The 23,794-nt window shown below is 46.6% G+C and overlaps 11 protein-coding genes across 11 annotated transcripts in view; 5 read left to right on the top strand and 6 right to left on the bottom strand. All coding sequences in view use genetic code 12, as the record gives it.

Moving 5' to 3' along the window:
• Positions 1 to 740, top strand: part of DIURU_003862 (GID4/VID24 family protein) — a gene marked incomplete at both ends in the record, with an annotated part of 2,800 nt that extends 2,060 nt beyond the window's left edge. Inside the window, one exon of the mRNA XM_034156671.1 lies at positions 6 to 740. Within this exon, the coding sequence (XP_034011327.1) occupies positions 6 to 740 (735 nt within the window). The remainder of the gene's footprint in view (positions 1 to 5) is intronic.
• A 75-nt stretch (positions 741 to 815) lies between these two features.
• On the bottom strand, positions 816 to 2,159 carry DIURU_003863 (uncharacterized protein; the record flags this gene model as incomplete). Its single annotated transcript, XM_034156672.1, has 1 exon — positions 816 to 2,159. One exon carries the CDS (start codon positions 2,157 to 2,159, stop codon positions 816 to 818), a length of 1,344 nt encoding a protein of 447 aa, XP_034011328.1.
• A 786-nt stretch (positions 2,160 to 2,945) lies between these two features.
• DIURU_003864 (uncharacterized protein) lies at positions 2,946 to 3,638 on the bottom strand (the record flags this gene model as incomplete). The annotated part of the gene is made up of 1 exon (XM_034156673.1): positions 2,946 to 3,638. The coding sequence occupies one exon, from the start codon at positions 3,636 to 3,638 to the stop codon at positions 2,946 to 2,948; it is 693 nt and encodes a 230-aa protein (XP_034011329.1).
• Positions 3,639 to 4,286: 648 nt separating this feature from the next.
• On the top strand, positions 4,287 to 6,827 carry MCM3 (MCM DNA helicase complex subunit; the record flags this gene model as incomplete). The annotated part of the gene is made up of 1 exon (XM_034156674.1): positions 4,287 to 6,827. One exon carries the CDS (start codon positions 4,287 to 4,289, stop codon positions 6,825 to 6,827), a length of 2,541 nt encoding a protein of 846 aa, XP_034011330.1.
• A 449-nt stretch (positions 6,828 to 7,276) lies between these two features.
• DIURU_003866 (uncharacterized protein) lies at positions 7,277 to 7,855 on the bottom strand (the record flags this gene model as incomplete). The annotated part of the gene is made up of 1 exon (XM_034156675.1): positions 7,277 to 7,855. The coding sequence occupies one exon, from the start codon at positions 7,853 to 7,855 to the stop codon at positions 7,277 to 7,279; it is 579 nt and encodes a 192-aa protein (XP_034011331.1).
• Positions 7,856 to 8,556: 701 nt separating this feature from the next.
• Positions 8,557 to 9,030, bottom strand: DIURU_003867 (uncharacterized protein; the record flags this gene model as incomplete). The annotated part of the gene is made up of 1 exon (XM_034156676.1): positions 8,557 to 9,030. The coding sequence occupies one exon, from the start codon at positions 9,028 to 9,030 to the stop codon at positions 8,557 to 8,559; it is 474 nt and encodes a 157-aa protein (XP_034011332.1).
• Positions 9,031 to 9,559: 529 nt separating this feature from the next.
• On the top strand, positions 9,560 to 10,705 carry DIURU_003868 (tRNA 1-methyladenosine methyltransferase subunit; the record flags this gene model as incomplete). The annotated part of the gene is made up of 1 exon (XM_034156677.1): positions 9,560 to 10,705. One exon carries the CDS (start codon positions 9,560 to 9,562, stop codon positions 10,703 to 10,705), a length of 1,146 nt encoding a protein of 381 aa, XP_034011333.1.
• A 339-nt stretch (positions 10,706 to 11,044) lies between these two features.
• DIURU_003869 (uncharacterized protein) lies at positions 11,045 to 14,962 on the top strand (the record flags this gene model as incomplete). Its single annotated transcript, XM_034156678.1, has 1 exon — positions 11,045 to 14,962. One exon carries the CDS (start codon positions 11,045 to 11,047, stop codon positions 14,960 to 14,962), a length of 3,918 nt encoding a protein of 1,305 aa, XP_034011334.1.
• A 2,277-nt stretch (positions 14,963 to 17,239) lies between these two features.
• On the top strand, positions 17,240 to 17,593 carry DIURU_003870 (uncharacterized protein; the record flags this gene model as incomplete). The annotated part of the gene is made up of 1 exon (XM_034156680.1): positions 17,240 to 17,593. One exon carries the CDS (start codon positions 17,240 to 17,242, stop codon positions 17,591 to 17,593), a length of 354 nt encoding a protein of 117 aa, XP_034011335.1.
• A 136-nt stretch (positions 17,594 to 17,729) lies between these two features.
• On the bottom strand, positions 17,730 to 18,395 carry DIURU_003871 (uncharacterized protein; the record flags this gene model as incomplete). Its single annotated transcript, XM_034156681.1, has 1 exon — positions 17,730 to 18,395. The coding sequence occupies one exon, from the start codon at positions 18,393 to 18,395 to the stop codon at positions 17,730 to 17,732; it is 666 nt and encodes a 221-aa protein (XP_034011336.1).
• Positions 18,396 to 19,242: 847 nt separating this feature from the next.
• DIURU_003872 (uncharacterized protein) lies at positions 19,243 to 21,918 on the bottom strand (the record flags this gene model as incomplete). The annotated part of the gene is made up of 1 exon (XM_034156682.1): positions 19,243 to 21,918. One exon carries the CDS (start codon positions 21,916 to 21,918, stop codon positions 19,243 to 19,245), a length of 2,676 nt encoding a protein of 891 aa, XP_034011337.1.
• Between the last annotated feature and the right edge of the window lie 1,876 nt (positions 21,919 to 23,794).

Consider the following 23,794-nt stretch of genomic DNA (forward strand, 5'->3'; position numbering starts at 1 on the left):
AAAAGCTCCGCCGACGAGCCAGCCACCAACTACACGACCCTCCCAAAGGGCTGTTGTTTCTGTTATCGCAACGGGGAGACTATTTTGGCGACGCTCCTCAAGTACCCTCGCCAAGGCTGTGGCTGCACTATTTGGCCCCCCAGGCTCAGTACGTTGGCGCCCAGGTGCTGGGCAAGATCAGCTATCACATATTGGTTGAGATCAAGACGGTGGACTTGGTCAATCTGACGGTGCTGGGGTTTCTTTTGATCAGAGGCCTCATTACCGACCAGGATATGGTCACCTGTTTCACTGGGGAAATAATCAATAACCCTTGGGCTCACGCCGGTGGCAGACCAGTACAGCAGTACCTGTTTGTCGCGGAAAACCCCCAGTGGGGGCTGTTCTTTGCCAACGATATGGAGCACTGGAAACACCTTATCCCCGATGTGACAGGTGCTAGCGATAGCGACGTCGCCGATAGGTTACAACACTTATTTGCAGGAGACGGCTACGGCCACGACGTGGTGTTTATGCGGTGGAAAGAGCAATTCCTCGTCCCCGACCTGAGACTCAAGCTGATTGCTGGTGCTTCATTTGACGGCTTCTACTACGTGTCCTTAAGTCTAGGAGGAGACGGCAGACCACCGGGGACCATCACCGGCATGTATTTCAGCAATAAGACGCTGGAGAAGTTCCAGACGTTAAGATTGAAATACGCCGGTGGAGGCAGCGACCGCCAACTGTACGAGTTTGTCTGACCAGAATACTAAATCCCTATACACCCGCACGGGGTACACGAAATGCATTAATGAGAATATGACGTACTTTATGGCTTAATTGTAGGTTTGGTAGCGCTGGGCCTCGTGCCACCTCATCTCGGCCTCCAACCGGCGCCGGGCCTCCTCCTCTGCTTCTAAGAACTCTTGGTATTGTCGGGCTGCTGCCACTTGTTGTTTTCGGAGTGTTTCTTTGGCCTCAGCTTCTTTCCGTTGTTGGTATGGAAGCTTCCACAGCTGACCGTTTAAGTTTAATTGAGACTCAACCAAATCACCAAATTGCTTTGTGAATGTCAAAAGCAGCGACTCAGCACATTGAAGGATGTCTCCTTTCTCTTGAAAGTCATCAGCTGATGGTATTAGAGAGGTATCGATGTCGATGACGGCGACTCCGGGACTATATCCTCCAATATCATAATCTACCATCAACCCTTGGTCATTGGATTGTACGATATTGGTAACGGTTAAATGGGAACCCATAGTGCCACAGATGTCATGGGGATCACTGCGATTGGACCCTTTCATGGCTATCCCTAATTGTAAGGGCAGCAGCACACCATCAACCCTAAACTGTCCATTGGTTTCGGAAATGGTTACCATGTGAGGTCTTAGTGTTTCAGTGCCACAGCCACAATCAGCACACCACGAAGTACCGAATCCTAGCCACTTATTATCGCTCAAAGGGATAAATGGCAGAGATCCTTTAAACTTGGTTGAGACCTGATTAGAGGAGCTAACCACCGTACATGGAGCCAGCTCCGTCAACGGACACCTAATTACCGTAAACGGGTCCCAAGAACTAACAAATGAAACATAGTCTTTGGTAATTGGAGTTATCGGAGTCCATTCGTTATCATCGTATCCAGTACAATGGAACGACCACCGCTTAGCACCGTCTAGAGTTATGGCAAAGTGTTTCGCTTCCATATAGTTGAATTTAGTGGAGTACACCAAAATCACTTCTCCCAGAGGTAAATGGAGTAAATGGAAGGCATCGACTCCAAGGTACCACTCGATACGAGGAGGAACAAATACCGGCACCTCGAGCATTTTCGGGAATTTAACGGTGTTTCCATTAAGGGTAATATTCTTTGTAATCGCCTTGTTTTCAAGTTTATCATACACTTGAGCCACAAGTACTGAAAACAGTGGTGTTGGTACTGAGTATGGGTCTCTCTTATACACAAGTTTCAGCACAACTAAATAGACTCCCGCGTCTTCAATCCATACCAGTGATCCTTGAGTTACTGTCCATGCCTCCTGAGTCTCTTTAGTTCCAAATTGGAGGTGGCGGGGTCTCACTAAGTATTTCACTTTATCCCAAAACTCCCCTCCCTGAGCCATACAAAGCTTCACCAATGACTCAATGTCCACCGGTCGTTCCTGAGAAGTTGCAGTCATCGCAATTGGCTCCAGATGACAAGTTTCGGGATTGTTTCGAAACCATAAAACCGGGAAATCATCATTATTGTTTGAAGTAAAATGGTTTTGTCGTCGGTGGAGTATTTGGCGAAGGAGAAGCAACCACACGAAAACAAGCGGCACCGATACTGCCACCAGGCGAATCCAACGCACCATCACCGGCGAAATTTGACGTCTTTGAATTTTACAATTTTTGTGGGTCTACTACATCTTTGAGTCTACTAATTTTGAGTCTATCGCCGAATTCGGACTTGGCACTCTTGTCGCATTCGCTGGAAATTATGAAGGTTACGATAAAGCCAAGCACGACTCAGCCACAAACAAGAGGAATCGAGGAAGTTATGAAAGAGTGGAGATTTGGTTTTACCTTATTTGTAATAGTGATTTGATTATTGAAGAGTTTTGACCGAAGAAGTTGCGGTTACACGAGTAGGGCTCTACCACTGCTTAGTACGGCTGAAAGTGTCTCAATTGTAGAATGAAATCTAATTATACGTAGAATGACCACGGGGTCTCAAGAATTAACACTATCAATTGACTAAAAAGGAGAGATAGAGTGATCAACATTATGACTATAGCCATCATAGTTTAAGGGCAATCTATATAACATGATCAGCAGTCCAATTCGATCAGTATGGTCAATTGTAGTCCCCAGCAGTAAGCAATGTTATCCGATGATCCCACGAACTCGACTGTATCTACGTTTGTACTACATCGTTGCTGTCAAACCAGGCCTTATACTATTACAATTTAAATACGCTACACTCATTCTTTTTCGTTGTTGGGTTCCACCACCACCACGACGTCAATCACGTTACCCGTTTCGATATCGACTTTACTCAAGTACTCATCGCCTTTCGTAACCTCGACATCCTTGTTACTATAGACCACCACTTGCTTCGGGGGCGGGTGATGAGGCTGGTTCCATGGCGAATACAAGTCAGACTCGTTCCACAATTCAAGCACCCGTTTGCGTAAGTGGTCAACGGTACACCCGTATTCCGGGTCCTGAGACAGCTCAAAGTCTTCCGGAGAGAACTCCAAGTGGTATTTGACAAACTGAGGTAGCTGGAATACCAGTTGTCCTTCCTCGGTCATCTTCAGCCAGTTGGTAAGCGACGCCACCCCTCGTTTCAGTTGCCGTTTCAAGCTATAATAGTTGTTCAATTGGTCGGTATCGTCAGCGGTAACCACGTTGATCCGCACGTACACATGGGCACAGTGGACGGGGATCTCCTTAAAGATATGCCTGGCGTGGTACTCCCAGAGGCCCAAGTGGATCCCGCTCCAGTAGACAATCTCGTAGTTGATCACAATGAAGAAAAGCACAAGCAACAGCTCAGTAATGAATTTGGACGTCGGGGTAATGATAAGCTGGCGGGTGAACTCGGTGGCGTTGAGGGTCCGGGTGAGGTGCTCGTCGACCACCGAACACACCGTGGTGAGCTGGGAAAGCATGACGGATTATATTGTTAGGATAAGGGGCAAAGAGTGGCACCACCTCTCAAGACGGCGATCCTCCTCCGCTCGCACAAAAAACGAGGGGCGAATGTTGGGCACAAGAAAGATCGGTGGAATATTGCACTCACAAATGTGAAAATAAAGCAAATAAGTATGTAGTGGAGTATAAAACCTCATATGAAACACAACATGAGGGTCAAATTGATATTTCGGAGCATATTGAAGGCAAAGTGAGCGTTCTTCCTGGCTCGTTCCACATACCAAATGCATTTTGCGTCGAAAACGGGCGTGTAGCTCAGTTGGTAGAGCGTTCGCTTAGCATGCGAAAGGTCTTGGGTTCGATTCCCAACTCGTCCATAACTTTTTCAAGTCCAACGCGGTACTTGATTTTTTTTTTTTTCTAAACAGTGGACGCGTCGCTGATAACGTCGACCATAACTAATATACTCAAAACTACAATGACATTTAAAGTGATAATCTCGAATTCTAATAGGTAGTACCTCATGATAAACATGTTTTAATATCACTATTTAAATTTCCTAGTTTTCTTTTCTCTATGCCAGGTTCTATACCACCTACCCTCCACTCAATTTCGCACTTTTCAGTCTCATCCAGTACCAACCTCCACCACACTCCCTTAATACTATGGACGAAGCCAATGGCGGCGTGGCGCCGCTTGACGCCATGTTTGAAGACCGCAGGAGGAAGTTCATGGAATTCCTCCAGCCCGGTGGCAACCAGGACGGTTATACGCCGCAAATCCGCGATATGATCGCTAAGGGCCATGTACGTCTCGTGGTGCTGATGGACCATATTCGTGAGTTTGACCGTGATTACTGGCAAGGTTTGCTTAATATGCCGCCTGATTATTTACCTCCAGCCGAACAGGCTTTAAAAGAAGTGGTCCAGATGAATTATGACCCCCACACGGCTCCGTTTGAGTACCCACCGGACCAGAAATTCCTGCTTGGGTTTAGAGGGGCTTTCGGTTCTCACCAGCTTACCCCGAGAACGATTGACTCTCATTTCTTAAGTCAAATGGTGTCGGTTGAAGGGATTGTCACCCGTGCTTCGTTAGTGCGCCCAAAGATTATTCGTTCAGTGCACTATGTGGAGAAGACCCTGAGGTTTATTTACCGTGACTATAATGACCAAACGACCCTGTTTGACCCCATTCTGACTCCAGCGATTTACCCTACTGAGGACCAAGACGGTAACCCTTTGACTACTGAGTATGGGTTGCTGACTTATCGCGACCACCAAAGAATTGCCGTTCAGGAAATGCCGGAAATGGCTCCCGCGGGTCAATTGCCTCGTTCCGTCGACGTCATCCTTGATGATGACCTTGTGGACTTGACTAAACCCGGGGATAGAGTCCAGATTGTTGGTGTGTATCGACTGTTGGGTGGCGGTAACCAGCTGGCTCTGTTTAGAACGGTGATCCTCGCTAACCTGGTGTACCCTCTCCACGCTCGGTCCACCGGTGTCGCTGCCCACGAACGTCTTTCTGATAGTGATGTTAGGGCCATCCTCAAAATGAAGAACCACCCACAACTATTTGACATTTTGTCCCACTCACTCGCGCCGCTGATTTACGGTTACGAATACGTTAAAAAGGCCGTGCTTCTTATGATGCTTGGTGGGGTGGAAAAGAACTTGGATAACGGGACCCATTTGCGTGGTGACATTAACTTGTTAATGGTGGGTGACCCCTCGACGGCCAAGTCGCAAATGTTGAGATTTGTGCTTAACACCGCCCTGCTTGCCATTGCCACTACCGGTAGAGGTTCTTCTGGTGTCGGTTTAACCGCTGCCGTTACCACCGATAAAGAAACCGGTGAACGGAGATTGGAAGCCGGGGCCATGGTCCTCGCTGATCGGGGGATTGTGTGTATCGATGAGTTCGATAAAATGCTGGAATCTGACAGAGTGGCCATCCATGAAGTGATGGAACAACAGACGGTGACCATTGCTAAGGCCGGGATCCACACATCGTTAAACGCTAGATGCCTGGTAATCGCTGCTGCTAACCCCGTTTTCGGTCAGTACGATATCCATAAAGATCCCGGTAAGAATATTGCCCTTCCCGACTCTTTGCTTTCTCGTTTTGACTTGTTATTTGTCATTACTGACGACGTTAATACTACCAGAGACCGTGTGGTGTCGGAACACGTGCTTCGAATGCATCAGTTCCAACCTCCGGGGCTTGCTGAAGGTGAACCCATCAGAGAAAAGCTGTCGATCTCGCTTTATGTGGGTGAAGATGACGATGAGGAAGAACAAGAAGAACGTCCCGTGTTTGAAAAGTTTAATGCTTTACTTCATACCGGGGCTGAACGCCATCTGGGCCAGATTGTGGCGTTATCATTCTTGAAAAAGTACATTCAGTACGCTAAACAGAGAATCCAACCGACCCTCAGTAAGGAGGCTCTGGATTACATTATCGCCACCTATACCTCGTTGCGTAACGATAAAGTGCAAGAGACCCAACGCAATACTGCCCCCATCACTGCCAGAACTCTTGAAACCCTTATCCGTTTAGCTACTGCCCACGCCAAGGTGAGACTCTCTAAGCTGGTGCTGGTGGCCGACGCCCAGGTGGCGGAGGAGCTTGTACGGGTGGCGCTTTTCAAGGAAGTGCAAAAGAAACTGAAGCGGGCGAGACCTCACACTCACTCCCCTGAAGTTGACGAAGATGAATTCGGTGAGGAAGATGATGGCGAAGATGTGGATGACCCTGTGATCAGAGCTCCTCCGGCAAGAAATGCTGCTACTACTATTCCACCAGGAGAGACGACTCGTACTACTCGTCTGGGAGTCAGAGACGCTCAGCAACGCGCCGAAGCGGAAGCCACGAGAGCCGTCGAACACATGCATCTTGATGAGGACGATCTCGATGATGACGAACAAGACAATTATCACGAGGATGGCGCCGAAGACGACGACGACGATCTCGTGGCCATTCTGGGGCTGAGAATGGACGAGTTCATCCGGGCGATGGCGCTGGTATTCCAGATGGACATGTTTGGCAGTGTCGAGAACGCTGCTGGCTACGACGACGTGGTGGCGGCACTTAACGAACGGGTGCTGCCGCCGTTCACCGAGGAAGAGCTTGAGGCTGGTTTTGATAAGCTCACGGGCGACAACAAGGTGATGGTGCTGGACGGCATCGTCTACCGGATCTAAATGTATAATTATGAACGATTAATTGAGAATGTCTTAGTATAAGTATTAGGGGTGTAGTAGATTCGAGTCATTCAAGTTGTTCTCCCTCCAAAATGCTTTCTACCTTATGTAGATGTCAAGAAGCTTTCGCAATTGTTGCGTTGCTATCTTAACCAGAGCCATCGACATATACGGTATGATCTCCAATGAATGGAAAGTTATGGTAGTCTCTTCGACGATAAGCTATCATTGAGCCATAATGGACATCAACTGAACCTAGACCCAATTCAATCGGTAATATCACCTGGCCATGTTCATTAAGTAGTGTCTATATATATGCCAATGCTCATTGAATGAAAAGTGTCTCTGTCGCTGTTTCTCAGGTTATGGGTATTCTTGATCCCAAAGTCTATGAATTGAAAATGTGTGTCTCCCGTCCTTACTGTTAAAGAGTTTGGGTATTGATATTGTCACGGAAACGGTCTCATCACCGGTTGCAGATATCGGCGTTGCACAAATGGATTATCGAACGAGTTAGCGAGATCATCCTCATCCTCATCAAACTCTTCCAGGTCATCTTCTTCAATGAAACTGCGATTATTCACCGGTGGTTGCCGTAACGGAGAATGCCGAGTTTGTCTCTCATTCGGGGCCATATCCATTGAGTAACGGTTTACCAAAGGCCGTGGCAGTCGTCGCTGATTACCCAATTGAGGCATCGCCATCACCAGTGCCCGTTTAGGGGTCAGACTCACCGGACCGGTACGAGAAGAAGGAAACGGCGCCAGAACCAGAGTAAACTTAAGCTTATGCATGAGATCTTCAGTGTCAAAGTCAGGTCGAGCACCTTCGTCAAGGAGACCTTTAAACGCAAGCGCTAGGTGGCCAGCAGCGACGACGACCCGGTCATCGGCTTGGGCGATGACAAGCTTTTGGATGGCGTGAAGCAGCGCCCGCACCAGCTGTTTTTGACGGGCAGTGAAGTGGGTGGCGTCCACCATCGCCAACAAGTCGTCGAGCGCCTGCGACACCGCCCCCGCCGTCAGCATCGTGGAGATTGGGGGTTGTTTTGGTGGGAGGGCTTGTGGTAGGGACAATGCGAGCCGCACTAACGCTGATAACAGTGGAAGCAATGGAAGAGTGATTTAAGGCAAAAGAATCGGGATTTTGAAGGGGAAATTTGGAGATTAGGGTAATTTGATGTGTTAGATTCTATTGACATATTTTTGAATTTTTTATAGATTTGAGTTGGTAAAGTCTATATCTAACTGGAAGTTGGATTCTCCGCTCACTATTGCCAATTTGTGCGAGCTTGGGTGTAGAATAGAAAGGAGCCTAAAACCAATTTAAATCAACGATACTGTATATATTATCAATTCGCAAGCCTAATTTGTCAAAGAAACTAAATGAATCGTTTGATGCGATTAAATATGTGGGACACCTAGTTACATTGCTTATCTCGTCGTACAAATCTACAAGACAAAGTAGAGAATCGATAGAATTACCCTGAATTAACCTCAGGATCATTTGAATTAGGACTCCCATATCCTCAGTTGAACCAATGGCAGAATCAAAATACTATAACGTTCAAATTCACATCATGATCAATTTTGATTCGAATCTTCCCCCTATTCAATAGACAACATATTCCCTCCGATTTGATGGCTTCATCAACTCATCTACAATATCAGTGATTATCTTTCCCATTTTTTTTGTATATTACAGGTAGCCTCTATAACGTGGATGCCGGCTAGTACAAATCCAGTTTGACAAAGTCGTTGACCATCCCCATTTGCAACAACCGCTGGGTGCGTTTCAGCTCCGTGACAATGCGCTGGCGGTGTTTGTCGGCCAACCGCCGCTCGGCGTCGCCAAAGGGGATCTGGGTCCGCTCGTCGAGGTGGTCGTCCTCGCGGTCGATGTCGAGCTCGCCCATCATCACCACGTTCTCCCCACGCACCATAAACACCCCGCGGTACGCCTGGGCGTACTGGGGCTTGGCGGCGGTGTCGTTTTTGGCGTCTTCATCGTCGTCGTTGTCAAGGTAGATCCGCTCGACGGCGTCTTGCAACACCAAGTTGGCGAACTGGTCGAAGGTGCGGAGAATGCCAAACACGTTGCGCCCGTCGCGCAACAACACAAAGATCTTGCGGTCCACCAGCCCGACAATCGCCGCCGCCGTGGTGAACGCGTACAGCTCGAGGTAGAGGTCCTCGACGTTCATGGTCTCTATGGCCACCTTTTTCGCCCGCGCGAAATTTGAACCCTGAGAGTACAAGACCACGAGAGCCGTGCCGGTGTAAGTCGGGTTAGGACGGTCAGTTTTTGATTGGTAAAAGTATAAATGTGTTTGGATTTTGGTGCTAATATTGTGTGTGTTTTTCGATTTTCAATTGGAGTGGTATTTGATACTTTTTGGTAGTGTTGCCATCACCTCATCGCTGTCTACACCGCAACGTATAAACCTCTACAATTTAGTAGATATTCTTTGGTAAACTAGTGATAAAGTCTTACTAGCAAACTCTCTTATCCATTAACTTATAGTATAGTGCTCTAGTCATAGGATTTACCCAGATATATGGTCCTCTCCACCAAAAGTGTCTAGTATACGTGTATCGAACAGAATTACAACGAACCAGTTACCAAATATTCAAAATCAAAACCTAGGGTGATTCAATTCTTTACACATGTTTCACACATTATCATACCCATCACTAGATATCTTTATCGCGGGGGTCTTCGCATCGCATCGCATGTTCTCGTCGAACCCCACCATCGGCTACGGCGACATCGTCCTCGTCTTCATCTCTCGAGGCAACATCAAGCCCACTGTGGTTACTGAGGATGAAGTGATCAACACCCGCTACGGCCATTTTGCCCATAACGACATGGTGGGTGCGGTGTGGGGAACCCAGCTCGCGGGCCAGGGCGGCAAGGGGTTCGTCCATTTGCTCCGCCCCACGCCCGAATTGTGGACGTTGTCGCTCCCCCACCGGACCCAGATCGTCTACACTCACGACAGTCTGTATATCATGCAGAGAATGGAGGTCCAGGCGGGGCTGAGGGTGCTTGAGGCCGGCACGGGGAGTGCCCTGTTTACCCACGCCTTTTCCCGTACCGTGGCCGACCAAGGACACTTATACACTTACGAGTTCCACGAGCCTCGTTACCTTGAAGCTAAAGCCGAGCTCGAAGCGCATGGGTTGAATAATACCACCATCACTCATCGCGATGTGTGTGCTAAAGGTTTCACCATCGACGGGGCGGGCTTTTTAAATGCTGATGCCGTATTCTTGGACTTGCCCAGTCCCTGGGACGCTATCACTCAGTTGGATCCGGTGATGGCTGCCGATAAAAAGATAAACATCTGTTGTTTCAGTCCTTGTATCGAACAGGTTGATCGTACCGTCAAAGCGCTTCAGGAACACGGGTGGACGAAGATCGAGATGGTCGAGGTGAATAACCGTCGCTGGGAGGCGAGAAGGGAAATGGTTAAGGATGTTTCGGACGTGGTGAAACGGCTAAAGAATATCCACCAACGGAAACAACAGGGGATCGAGCTGTTGCGGGAGTTGAAGGCCGAACAAGAAGCGTTGGCTTCGGAAACTGAGCTGAGCCCTACTCCCGAGGCGACGCCTCAACCGAAACGGGCGAAGAAGGAGAAAGTGGTCGAGTATAACCCGTTCGGTAAAGGATTACGAGTGAGAGAAGGCGACGAAGGGTACCAGTGGGAACAGGTGACGCGAGTGGAACCGGAGATTAAGACCCATACCAGTTACTTGACGTTTGCCGTAAAGATCCCCTGGGGAAAACAAACTAAGGAAGAGGCTAACGAAGTGGCTAAGCCTGAAGAGTCTAAGCCTGAGGAGACAAAGGAGGAGCCGGTGGCTCAAGAATAAATTGCATACTAAAGCATCGACATTAATGTACAATACTAGAATTGATAACGTATTTAATTGGAGTCAATCGTCACCTTCTAACACCTTTTGAACATCCCAACTTTATGATTTTTAGAGAAGAGATTAAGGATTGAAATTGGACTATGTAATATAGATTTTCAACAAAGTCAGCAAAGTAAATCAATTTCAAATTTTTGTTTTCAAAATTTGTAATTCATATATTCTCTGTCTCTCTATGCTAGTGCCAGGGCATGGTGCGCGCCTCACCGAAATGTTTATATGATAGCGCCATACCACATGGCTCTTTAGCGCGCCCCATTTACTGAACCCCCACAAACCATGAGTGCTGACTCCCGTCGGCACCGCTCCCGAAAACGTGGTCGAATAAAAGGTAAGCGGTCGAGAAGCGCAGCCAGAAAGCGCCAGCGCCGCAGCCACCACCTGCCGGAGCTAACTCCGCCAGCCCCAGATATCGACGGTGTCGAGGTAAATAACCTCAACAAGCGCTCTGACGAAGCCTATAATGTCAGATTATTTGGCAGTGATTTTTTTGAGCTGTTTTATAGGCTCAATTTGGGCCGACTGGAGCCACTGGAAACTCCAGAGATTGTTGATACTGACGAATCAGTGGAGTTTACCGAACCGGAGGAAATACCCCAATATGAGGACCAAATTGACGAGACTTCGATTTCGTCTGAACCTGAGATCATGATCCTGTATGCGAAGGAGACGTTGGTTGATCCTGACTCTGATTTATCCGACCTCGACAACTCTATGGATTCTCAGGAAATTGAGGAGTATTGGGACGACTCTGACGACGCCAATGGGCACGTGGATAAACATGGAACCGAGCCATATCCAGAAACGGACGAGACTGTTGATACCGATGAGTTTTTCGAAGCAGAAGACACCACCGGCTATGTGGACGAAAATGAAACTGACCGATACCTTGAACCTAATGAAATAGTTGATGACGAAGACTATGTTGACGCTGAGGAGGCAACGAGCTACGTGGACGCAGTTGACGACGATTACGACTACGTTGATAAACCTGAGGATACCAATGGATTTAGGAACGGAACAGAGTACGTGGACGCAAATGGAGCTGAAACTCACCAGGAAGACCTTGCCGTTACTGAGAGGTACGCTCTCACTGAGGACGCCAATGGCTATGTTGTCAACCACGACCACGTTGATGAATCTGATGATGTCAACGGGTATGTTGATGGAACGGTGGATAATAAGGAGTATTCGAACGCAGACGGCGTTGAGCTTTATCATGAAATCGAGGAAGTTGTTAACAGCGAGGAACATCTTGGAACTAAAGAAATAGTCGACAATGAGAGATATCGAGAAATTGATGAATTTGTCGACCCTGATCACTTTGATGAAGTCGAAGACGTAACCGGCTATGAACACGAAACTTACAATCGAACCCAAACCCACAATGCCAATGGTTACGTGAATGGAACCGACCGTACAACTAACTCTGAAACCGAGAATATCGTCGATACTGAGGACTATTTCGACGCTGAAGATGCGAGCGGCCATGTCGTTGAAAACAATCACGCTGATGAGCTCGAGGATAGCGGGTTCATGGATGGAAATGTGAACGTCACTGGCCACGAGAAAGTTGCCGCAGTTGAGGAAGATGCTGTTCCACAATCGCCCCTTTATGGTGGTCTTTTTGTTGACCTGGATTACTCATCAGATCCCTTTGAGGATAGTTACAACGATGAGACCTCCGATCCAATGTATCAACCTTTGCCAACTCCCCCTCGTGAAGATAACGAATGTCTTTCTGACAACGCAGAGGAGCCCAGCGTACTTGTTGTGGACATATCGCTGGATGACGATGCCGATGTCGAGCCAAACAAGTCTGACGCTGTCACCCAGCCTCCAAAAGTGAATGTTTTCAAACACGCTGAATCCGGCCTTGTCGTTTGTGCCGAGGGTCATATTCCTACCGTGGTTCTAGCAAGCCAGATATCAGACCACTTTTGTTACCGACATAGCAGAAAGGTGTGTTCTGACGAGACTCGTCGACGGCTTCGGGAAGAATTACTGAAAGGTACCGCCACCAATATCCCTCTCAACATTCTGACGCCGCTTCCGGGTATCCCCATTCTCCAGAAGCCGTTTTGCCATCGATGTCGCATAGTTTCAGAGAAGATTTGGACTCACGAGATCAAGCAGCCCGAGTGTGTGGGCAGCAAACGTGATTTGGTGAGGGCCCAGCGATGTTCTTTAGGCAAATGGGTCATCGTGGGGTCCGTACCCGAGGACACTAATCCGCAGCAGCTGGCGTTGACTGATATCACGGTGAATATCACTAAGCACGGTGAGACGGGTCTACTTGTGTGCGCCGAGGGCCATAAACCAATGGTAGTGCTCCCACACCAAATCAGTCAGCACATGCTGACACGTCACTCAGATAATAACACCGCGATTCGTGCGAAAGTTTTACAGGTTCTCAACACCGGTACAGTGACCAAAGTCCCTCCCAATATCCAAACCAAGTTCCCTGCCATCCCTGTGGTTACCGCGTATTATTGTCTACATTGTAAAAAGGTCACTACGCAAAAAGGGCACGCCACCACTGACAGATGTATTATTGTGCAAGTTAAGTGCCAAATCTACGCACAGAAACGAGGTGTGGTCATTGGACAGCTACCACAAACACATGACGTCAATGGAGACACTAGCTCTGTGGCAGTTGAGTTGAAAATCAAGAAACACCAGGAGACGGGGTTACTTGTGTGCGCCGAAAACCATAAGCCAACAGTGGTGCTCCCACACCGAGTTCATTCGCACATCAAACACAATCACACCGGCGAGCGTAGTTGGTCGGCAAAGTTGCAAGCCGAGATCACTAAGCTTCTCAGCACTTGTACGGTCAGCGCGGTTCCTTCTAGTATCCAAACCCCATTACCTTTGATCCCTGTTGTTCAGGGAAAGTACTGCCTGGGGTGTTGCCGTGTCTTTGAGAAAGACTTTACCCATAACGGGGAAGATAGGTGTGGCGACAACAACCAAGTACCCGTCGTCTGCCAATTTTATCAGCGTGGCAAGGCGGTGATTATTGGGTCCACGCCAAACGACCCTGACGGTAACAGTGACGACATCGCGGAAAATACAGTGCCTACGGGTGGGTCTATTCTGAACAAACCTAATGATAACATGGATGACGCTATGGTTAACAGTGCATCGACAATCATCAGTCACGACCGCGACGAGGATGAAGAGAATGCACCACAATTGGACATATTCACTCACCCAGAGACCGGATTATGTGTCTGTGCACACGGTCACAAACCGGTGGTTGTCCTTCCCAGCTACGTGCGTAAACATCTCCTGCGGAGACACATTGGCGCCTCCGAAAGTTTGCTTGCGCGAATTCGCCGTCGGATCCGCGAGTCCCCTGCCACCGAAGTCCCCCCTAACATTCAGACGAGGCTCCCCGCTATCCCTGTGGTCACTGCGAATTATTGTATCCACTGCAAGCGGACCTACATGAACAAGAAGAATCACAGTGAAACAGCAGATTGCGTTTCTACTCGTGTTCAATGTCAGTACCATAACAGATATCATACCGTGATCATCGGACGAATTCCAGATCGATCTGATGTCCGCGAAGTCATGGATGAGGATCCGGTAGACAGCGACTTGGATCTTTCTGACAGCGCGAGGGAGCTTTTCAGTCCCGAAAACTCTGACAGCGAGCCCATTGGCGTGAGGAATCCTAACGTGCCCACATCTGATCTAGAGACTTTCGGCAGAGAGCTTCCTAGTTCCGAGAACACCTACCTACAGCGCTCAGGTCCAGAACTGACCCAGATTGAAGCGGGCATAAACATCATGAAGCACACCGAAACCGGCCTATTTATTTGTGCTCACGATCACGACCCAATGGTGGTACTTCCTTACCAGATCAGCAACCACATCAATAGTCGGCATTCTGGCAAGCAGGGCGGCTCCAGAGAGCTACGGTCCAAGATTCGTGGTATTCTTCAGCGTTGCGCAGTCAATGGGATCCCTGCAAATATCCGAACCAGGCTCCCTGCTATACCCATATCCAGTGGGGAGTATTGTTTTGGGTGTTGCGAGGTCAATGGGGATTGGTCTCACGATGACAGCAAAGCCTGTAAAAACAACCGGCGAGTGCAAGTCGACTGTCAAATTTGCTACCCGAAAAAAGCCGTCGTTGTGGGACCATTGCCAGAAATCCCTCGTGATCGCCGATTAGGTGGCCATTGACTTCTGTGGCTAACGATTGTGAACTAGTCACACCGCTACTATAAGCTTGATAAACACCTAATGACAACTTATGATTGCTTACGAACCAACCAACGAAATTAATTTAGATAACGATAGATGTATTATATGGACAGAACTAACATGACTAACTTAATCACTGATCAAAGCAGCTAAGCAAGCTCATCGACTTTCCGCCCTCGAGATACCCCCAAGATCAGGCTGTCTCCCACGCTTGGCCAGCTGTATACTATTTAATGAGTAATTAGTAAGGCTTCATAGCTGAGCACACAGCAACCAACTATTTCATTGTTAGTTCTGTGTTATTTCCAAGTGCCGGTATTGGACCTTCCTTGCCTTGATGTCGATATACGATTGTCAATCACTATTGGTTTTTGATTGTTGGCGGACCGCTGATGTGATCCACCAGTTGTTTAGGTAATCACATCCATTTCGGTGTGCCGTCCGGTCAAGTGAGAGGCTAGACTGCACAAGAGCGCGACGAGCTATATGAACGTCGCGCGGTTTATAGAAAAGAACACATCTCTTACTACATCCAATCAACTCGACACTTTAACTAGCTTTCTCTTTACCCCTATTCCTGGAAGCTTGGTTATAGTCGACCGCATTGTGTAGATAAGACAACAATGACTGACTCAGTTAACAGCAACACGTCTCAACTGGAGACAGGTCAGGGACCTAAATCCCAACATTGATTAACCATCATTTTTATTATATTGGTCGTCACCATAGCCAATTATTACTCCAGGATTCTGATACTTCGGGTGGCAATTACTCTCCATGAATTAATCATTGTTAACCATTGAAGCAAGGCTTCACTCCACATAGCAAGGCGATAGCTTTGAGGATGAGAACTTGATTATGCATAATCAGTTTTAATGGAGCCAGACTTATTGCGATTGAATACTAGGTCTTTCGATTTACCTACTTGTATCCTGGATTGCTGATGTCAATCGCGACGTACAAATCATCCACGTTGTACCATTTGACGGGTCGACCCAACCATTCCAACCCCGTCACATTAATGACATTGAGTACACAAAGACGTTGGAAAATAATCTCAATATCAGAACATATATGGCTGAATAGCGGTTCAATCCCAGAATAATCGTAAGGGATTTTTCGATTTGAAAGAACTGCCACCGTTATATTGAAAATACTGAGAGAGTATCGACTGCACAAAGTAAAACCAAAACGAATAGAGCTGGGGGGCATCGATAGGGAACACGAAGATAGCTGTAGTTGAAGCGTAGTATCATCAGGAGGTTCAGGTACAATATTTTCAAATATTTTAGGCAAGTGGAATAACGGCGCCAACCAACAGAAACTTGAAGCGAAGGCTTACGTCGTTATTCATATCGACGATTTACCAAGCTACCTCCTATTAGTAAACCCATAAACAGGTTCCATACCACTGAGCTCATAAAACAACTCCCTAACTCTTTCATTTTGTGTCATGGGAGGCGTTGCGGGCGCAGGAATTGGCGTAAAGCTTGAGTTTGCACGGGTGGTCATGGGCGCGCACTTGATCTTGTTGTCATAGTGGCGAGCGATATCACAATAAGGCGTAGCTACTCAAGAGATTTTCGGAATATTTCAACCACAGAAGTTGGTAGGGCTTGACTTTGAAATAGGGAGGGCCAATAATGTACCCGGCTTAAACATCTTATACCGTCAGTAACTTTAGCTGGCCAAATACAATGCGGCGCACTATCCCCTTACTTTGATAGATTAGCTGATGCGTCATCTTAGCAACCCCCACAGTGCATCTACGGGGCAGCTCTCTGTGCAGGCACAACTTCTTACGTTGACAACTAGTCGTCGTGTGAGAAGCCTTTCCAAATGGTTGCTTTATCAATTGATCCCCTCTACCTGACTCATGTCACTACAGAAGGCTCAATAGTCAGAGTCCTGGGTAGCGTTTTAGAGCTGAGCATTTGCCATTAGGTGCGACGTCTTAACAGTCTGTTATAAACATGGAGGGAGAAAGAATTTTAATGGTGCAGTATTTGCCATCAAAGTTGGTAAAGATGCCAGCACAATTGTTAAACTGTTTCTCTGCAATTTCTTCGACTCGAGGCCACTGAATGTGTCCTACGTACAAGTTTGACCAGTTGATGACTCATAGTGAAACGCAAATGATTCATGACTGTTGAATCATTGTGAAGCTCAATTGTTTTGTGTACAGTCTGAAGCTTTATATTGCACCAGTTTGTCGCACTCTATTTTCCTTTTCCAACAACCGCCGCCTTCCTAAGAATGGACAGTGATACCATCTCCATACTGGACAACGAATCCATCATTCTAAACAACCCACCAACTTCCGAAGACGAAGTATATCCGTGGGTTGTTAAAAATCTCAAGATTATGAAGAGGCTGTTGAAGATGATTTTGGAAAACGATTACTTGGAATGTGACGGGACTTTGGAGGATTGGACAGCTCATGAACTTGTTCGTAATTTCAAGACTATACCTGAGTGCATGGAGTGGGCTGAGGAAATACTAAATATGGATTGCGAAGAGGAGGCCCGGATTTTGCTATGTCTGGACGAGCTGGACCTGAATAATGAGCTGGACTTGGACCTGGACTATGATCTTGGAGAAAATTTATGAATGAAACAGTCGCTTCCACTAATTAAACCAGCCATAAATTGTATTACCGGCTGCAATGATGTCTTCAATCAGTGTTTAGCAATATATGAGCTGCGCAATTATTGAACTTCAATTCCAATGTAAAGTGGAAATCCCTTTAACGCTTAGAAATCATGTCTTCAGTAGCAGTGATACACTCTTTGAAAAACTGCGTATAGGTCTCTCTTTGACCTCTAGTCATTGTTGCAATCGCTTCTTTGATGTAGATGTCAAGGTCAATCTCGGCTTGGTGAATCACCTGTAGATAGTGGCCTCCATAAATGCCATCATTAGTGACCAGAATCCATCCGTCGTGGCTGCGTCGACAGGCGTCATTAATGGCCCCTTCAAACGAAATCTTGAGCCAGTTGATTGCGATGTCAGCGTGTTTCCATGCTCGTGCAAGCCACCCGAGGTAATGACGAACCACGCCGTTTTGGTTAAGCGAAAATCTGGTTTCTCTCATGCGTTCTTTAAACACATCATCAGCACGAATGGTATTTTCATCAACAACATTGCGGAGAGCGTCATGTTGATCACGAAGGATGAGCTCGAGCCGTTTGCCAAGCTGTTTGTAGGCTTGGGAAATGATAAATTCAAGGCACTGGCTTTTGGGAAACTCAATCGCGTTGAAGATTGGATCATTGTTAGCCTCAACTCGTAATCTATGGCACTCATTCTCCACTTCGAGCACCGCCTTGAGGTGTTTGTGGAGACGATTTCCCACCTCATCGTATGCTTCATGCACAAGTGAATTGATTGATGGAGGAGTTTCCAGCGACATTATCACGTTTGAAATATATTGATCAATAACTTCTTGCTTCGAGTGAGACACTTGACCGGGGCTCTCACTGCTCAAAAAACCGTAGAGAAAAGTAAATGTTGAAAGTCGTCACAAAGATTTCATTAATGGAAAGCTTCCAATAAGTGTAAGAGCCATCAGTTTTCGTTTGATATATATCAAATTTCAATATCAATTGGACTTCAATGGATATTTAACAGCTGGTAATATCACAGGCGAGGCTCATGCCACAAAATCACGATGACAGGAATAGGAAGGTAAAACGACTGGACCTCATTGGAGACAAATTTGATAAATTGCCTTGAAATCATCATCTTCAACGCATTTGTTAGACAATTGGAATGTTTCACTTCATCAGTTTTGGTAGCACTTAAGGGGTATTGTGTTAGTTCTTGGTACTCTGCGATGGGATGCCGCCTCGATTTTATCTTTGTGGGGAATAAGTGCGAGGCTGAATCGGGGACCCTCGGTAAACGAGACTCGCAGAGAAATGTAAAAAATGGATATGTGGCGGGTTAGTTTTTTTGTAATCAATCATCAAATTAAAGTCTCCATAATTCAATAGTATCTTCTGATTTATTATTCACTATAATTGTTGTCTCAGTCTCTAATTTCCTCGGCGTTACAGTTCCTTATGATGCGACATCAACCCCACCTGCCTTAGCGCGCCAACAATAACCATTGTCCGTTATGACAGAAAGTCGATCCCTTTCTGGTCTCCCGTTCTTTCCTCAGTGAAGTCAATTGACTACCTACATCGTCTACAAAGTGGTTACAGTTTCTCATTTATCACATACATTATTTACGGGCTGGTCTCGTCGCCCGGGTATCATACATCTCGGTACCCTTTGAGGGTAGTGTCGCCAACGTTACTGTTGGGGTTTAATCTGAGCTTATCAAGCAATTGAGTCAACTTCAATGGCGTACGCTTGTGGGAAGGGCAGCTGGCCTGGATGTCCGTAGCCGTGCAAGAGCAATTGCCGTAACCTGGTGACATTGGTCCCACTTCCACCGCGAAAGACTCCATGGGTAACTTGCTCTTCAGTCCTAAGTGAGGTACCACTTTCGGGCTATTGAAGCTGTGGGATTGCTTCCGCATGGGCTCATCTTCTGCCAATGAATCCAAAGCCGTCGTGGTTTCGGAGTCAGTGCTTGGAATGCTATTGTCGATGTTGACGTTGGTGTCGCTCAGAGGCACTTGCTTATCTTGGTCAATAACGCTTTCCGAGTTTGCGCTTACACAACCCAGTTCAGATGGCTCCAGCTTCTCAAAAGTGGTAATAAGCAGTTGCTGCCCAATGACAGATTCTTCAGCGAAATTGTCGTCATCCACCACGCCGTCATCCATGCTCATATCGCGAGTATCCAAAAAGCTGTCGATTCTATGAATGGCGGCTTCATTGCAACTGCTGTTCTCATTAACCAACAGACTTGGCAATGTAACGTTAATGCCACCATCACCAGGAGTCTTCTTCTCCTTAGATTTTGCGTCGTCGACAAGTAGTTGAGTCTGAATCATTTCATTTTGGTGGCAGTCAACTTCAAAAGTGGCGTTAGCCTTTAAACTTGGTCCATTGTTGTTGGCGGCTTGTTCAATTTGAAGCCCGGCTTTGTTACCACTGATCTTAGGTTGAGGGCGCTTGTTCAGTTCTTTAGCCTGTTGCTCTTTTTGAGGTGTCGCCGGTTCCGAATTATCGTCTCCAATGCTGTTGTCGTTACTCGCTGGTGCCGAACTGAAGCTGGTATCGTTTTGGCTGCCGTTGCTGTTGCCGTTGCTGTTGCCATTGCTGTTACCGTCGTCGTGGCTCGTGGGTTTTTTCGCCTTCCGCTTTTGCTTGCGTTTACGCTTTCCTTCGGCGGAGGGTTCGGTTGGCTCGTCGTTGGATGTTGATTGCCACTTTATCTTGTTCCCAAACTTGACGTATTTGAGAAGCAGCTCAACTTCAGGGATGAGTTGATCGTACAACGTTGACACTTGTTCACCCCTTTCATCGTCATTAACTTGGGTGATGGCTTTGATCATGGTCTTGCAATTCGACAAGGTGGATTTGATCCCACGACACAACGCCTTATTCTTCTTGAGAAGTACAAGCATTTCGGTGATGGCATCCTTGACTTCCGGAGACATTGGGGCATTGTTCAAGATTAGTTCAAGCTCCGACTTAAGCTCATTGATTTCACCTTCAAGTTGTTTCTTAGTAGTCTTGAGCTCAGCAATTGCCACCAGGGCAACATCGGCGGGGTTCACATCCTGATCCAAGATACCATGTCTAAGTTCAGCAATGAGTTCATCCTTCTTTTTCATTTCAGCCTTTAACTCAGCAATCTTGTTGCGGTTGGCGTTGTCGTCTAACTCCACCATTGTTTTGTGGAAGTCGTGAATTTCAATTGGCTTTTCATGATTGACATTGCTTTTATTGCCATTCGTAAGTTCAACAATGCCATCAGCCTTTTGCTTGACAACAGCCTCAAGGTATTCAATATGATCAGCTTGTTCTTTGGTGACTTTCTCGAGATTCGCAATCAAGTCGTCCTTGCTTTCGTTATCGGCCTGGATCTGAGCAATCTGTTTAGCATGTTGCTTGTTGACGACTTGAGCTTGCGCGATCATTCCAACCTTCTGCTTGTTGACATCCTTGAGATTCGCCTTCAAGTTTTCGTTATCACTCTGAAGCTGGGCAATCATGTCATCTTTGATACCGTTATCAGCTTGAAGATGAGCAATTATATCGGCCTGCCGCTGGTTGTCCACATGGAGCTTGGTGACACCTGCCTGGTAACGGAAGTCATTTTCAGAAATCTCCTTGTGGAGATTGTCAATGCCTCTCTGTGTGATGATTAACTTCCTCTCGACATTGATAATATTCTGACGCAACGTGTTGTTTTCCTTTTCCACGGCTTCACAGGTGTTGTTGGCGAGTTTGAGCTTCAACTTAACTTCACCCAATTCTTTTTCAATACTCGCCCTTTTTACCTCCAGAGCCAGAAGCTGTTGAGACTTCTCAACTGTTGAAACGTCTGTATTTACACGAAAAATTTCAAGCTTCTGTTTTTCGTACTCGTTGAAGGCCTGTTCGAGATTACCAGCTGCATTTTTGTCATAAATGTGCTCAAAACTGAAGCCATCCGCGCTATTGTCACCAGCAGCACAAGATTCAACACTCTTATAATTGGTTAACTTGTTTTTGCTTACAACAACAACGTTATCAACACATGCTGTCGCTGTTTTAAGGCTCTCTGGCTCGCTATCAGCCACCAATGTACTTTCACAACTAACGTCGCCTTCATGGTCTTCAATAACGTTAAAACCGCTATTATTTGCTTCCGTCAGTCCGTCATCCACGATAACTTGTTCAGGTGTTTTTTCTTGACGCTGCCAGCAGCTACCTCCCACCAGGAAAAGTGGTCCAAGAATGAAGAGCAAAACGCTGGCGCAAACAACATGAAGCAACGCTATACTCTTTTCGTCAAACACAGTGATGTCGAGACTAACGGGAAAACGCATCCAGACCGAGTGAGCCAGATTGGTTATATTCGTGAGCGTCCCCTGCCCTGCATGCCAAATTAAGTAGCGCAAGCGATGCAAACTACTTATCACCGCCATAATACTGGTACAGGCCAAAAGCATTGCTAGCGTTTGTTTTGCCTCATTGATAGAAATGATCCAGCGGTTTCGGTGCGTTTGGAGAAAAGCTCCAGTTACCCACAATACGGACGCTAGCAAAACAAAGATGCTGCATCCGTGGCGGACAGCAAATAGTGTTGTGAGGATCAGAGTGATTAAGCGTGTGAGACACCAACGGCGACCGTCAGCAATGGCGGGGCGATAACAACCCCACACCATGACCCACATCGTACACGCCATCACGCATCCTTTCACTAGGAAACCATGGGTGATATTGTTGGCAACAGGTAACTGCCACCCCAACAACACCAGTAATGACATGGCTATGACGTTCACAAGGCCCTGAGTGCTAGGCCATATAAACATCATTGTGCACTGTGAGGTGTTGTGAAAGAGAAAAAAAGTGCGGAATGGAAAAAAAGGCTCTATAGGCTTATGGCGTGCAGACAAAGCTAGCACCATTGTCTATAGGCCGGACACTGCAGTATAAGCCTAATACACCTTAAACATGATAGTTGGAATCAGTTGAGAAAAGCTACTCTGAATATTGAAGCTTACGGTGGTTTAGATATCTGAGATGCCTGCAGATCTCGCTAATATCGATCTGGCCAAGATCTCCGCGGGCGTTTGCCATGGCGCATTTGCTCCTTGTTTGATGGTCTAAGGCGCTACGCCGCGCCGCAACCGCACAACACGTCAACACCACTGAAAAAGGGGAACACCTAATCTGGTAAATTGGATACGGCTATTTGATCTACTCTGCTACGTCTTGTTTCACAAACGTATCCATCGTTTAGCGGTAAAGAGGCCCATATATACGCCTATACACCTCAAGGCTGAAAACTCCTAGTTTGGTTTTCAAACTTGTTGTCGTCGTTGTTACTACCGTGGGGCGTGGTAGGCGATGGTCGCGCGATGCTATGTGCGAGGGGTTCACTAGTGATATATAAACTTAAGCGACCTGATAACGTTTATAATCCAGTCTTAAACCTAAACCATCTTGTTTGAGGTTAGTGTTTGATTAATATTCTGCAACTTTGTATAAACCACCGCAAATTTCAAACGTATTGACTGGTTCCCAAAAACCACTTGCTGGGGTAGTCATAGAGTATCAAACAGTACTATTAGTCGGTCTGCAATCAATCAAATATAACTTAAAATGACATTGCGGTGTCAATCATCTTAAAATTTACGAGTAAACCTCAAGATCTCAACCTCCATAAGTTGACCATCATTCACTGAGGCTCGAGGAACGGGGGGATTGAATAGTAAGGCAATCTTTGAGAAGAAGCTCATGATAAGTTTTTGCATATCTAATTATTGCAGAGTATCATAAGCTTGGCGTGGGAAGGAGTACCGATGAAAGCAGAGTGACTGGGAAGAAAAGCATATGAAGTAACCATAACTCATGATTCAGGGAAACTCAGATGTATATGTTTTTCTATCATTTGAAAGCAATTCAAATCAGAAAAGGGTATCACAGCTTCTGCATATTCTCTTGATTACTATGCTTGTCAGTTTTTGGTGCCGTCGAAAGTAAACCCTAGCCGAAAGCAAGGATAATCCTGATGATTAAGCTCAAATTCCATTTGAGAGTTCATCTAATTTTAGTTTGTAAAGTTGAAGTGTTTGATTGTTTCTTCATTAGAATCATGGTCGCTGGGTATCAATCTGGACTGGAACACGGGTTGCCTTCATGACATTTTTGGATATGGCGTAGCAAACTATACCGCCGAGAAAATTGTCAGTAACAACT

Source organism: Diutina rugosa (assembly GCF_008704595.1).
Source record: "Diutina rugosa strain CBS 613 chromosome Unknown scaffold54_size82597, whole genome shotgun sequence".
In the NCBI taxonomy this organism is placed as follows: Eukaryota; Fungi; Ascomycota; class Pichiomycetes; order Serinales; family Debaryomycetaceae; genus Diutina; species Diutina rugosa.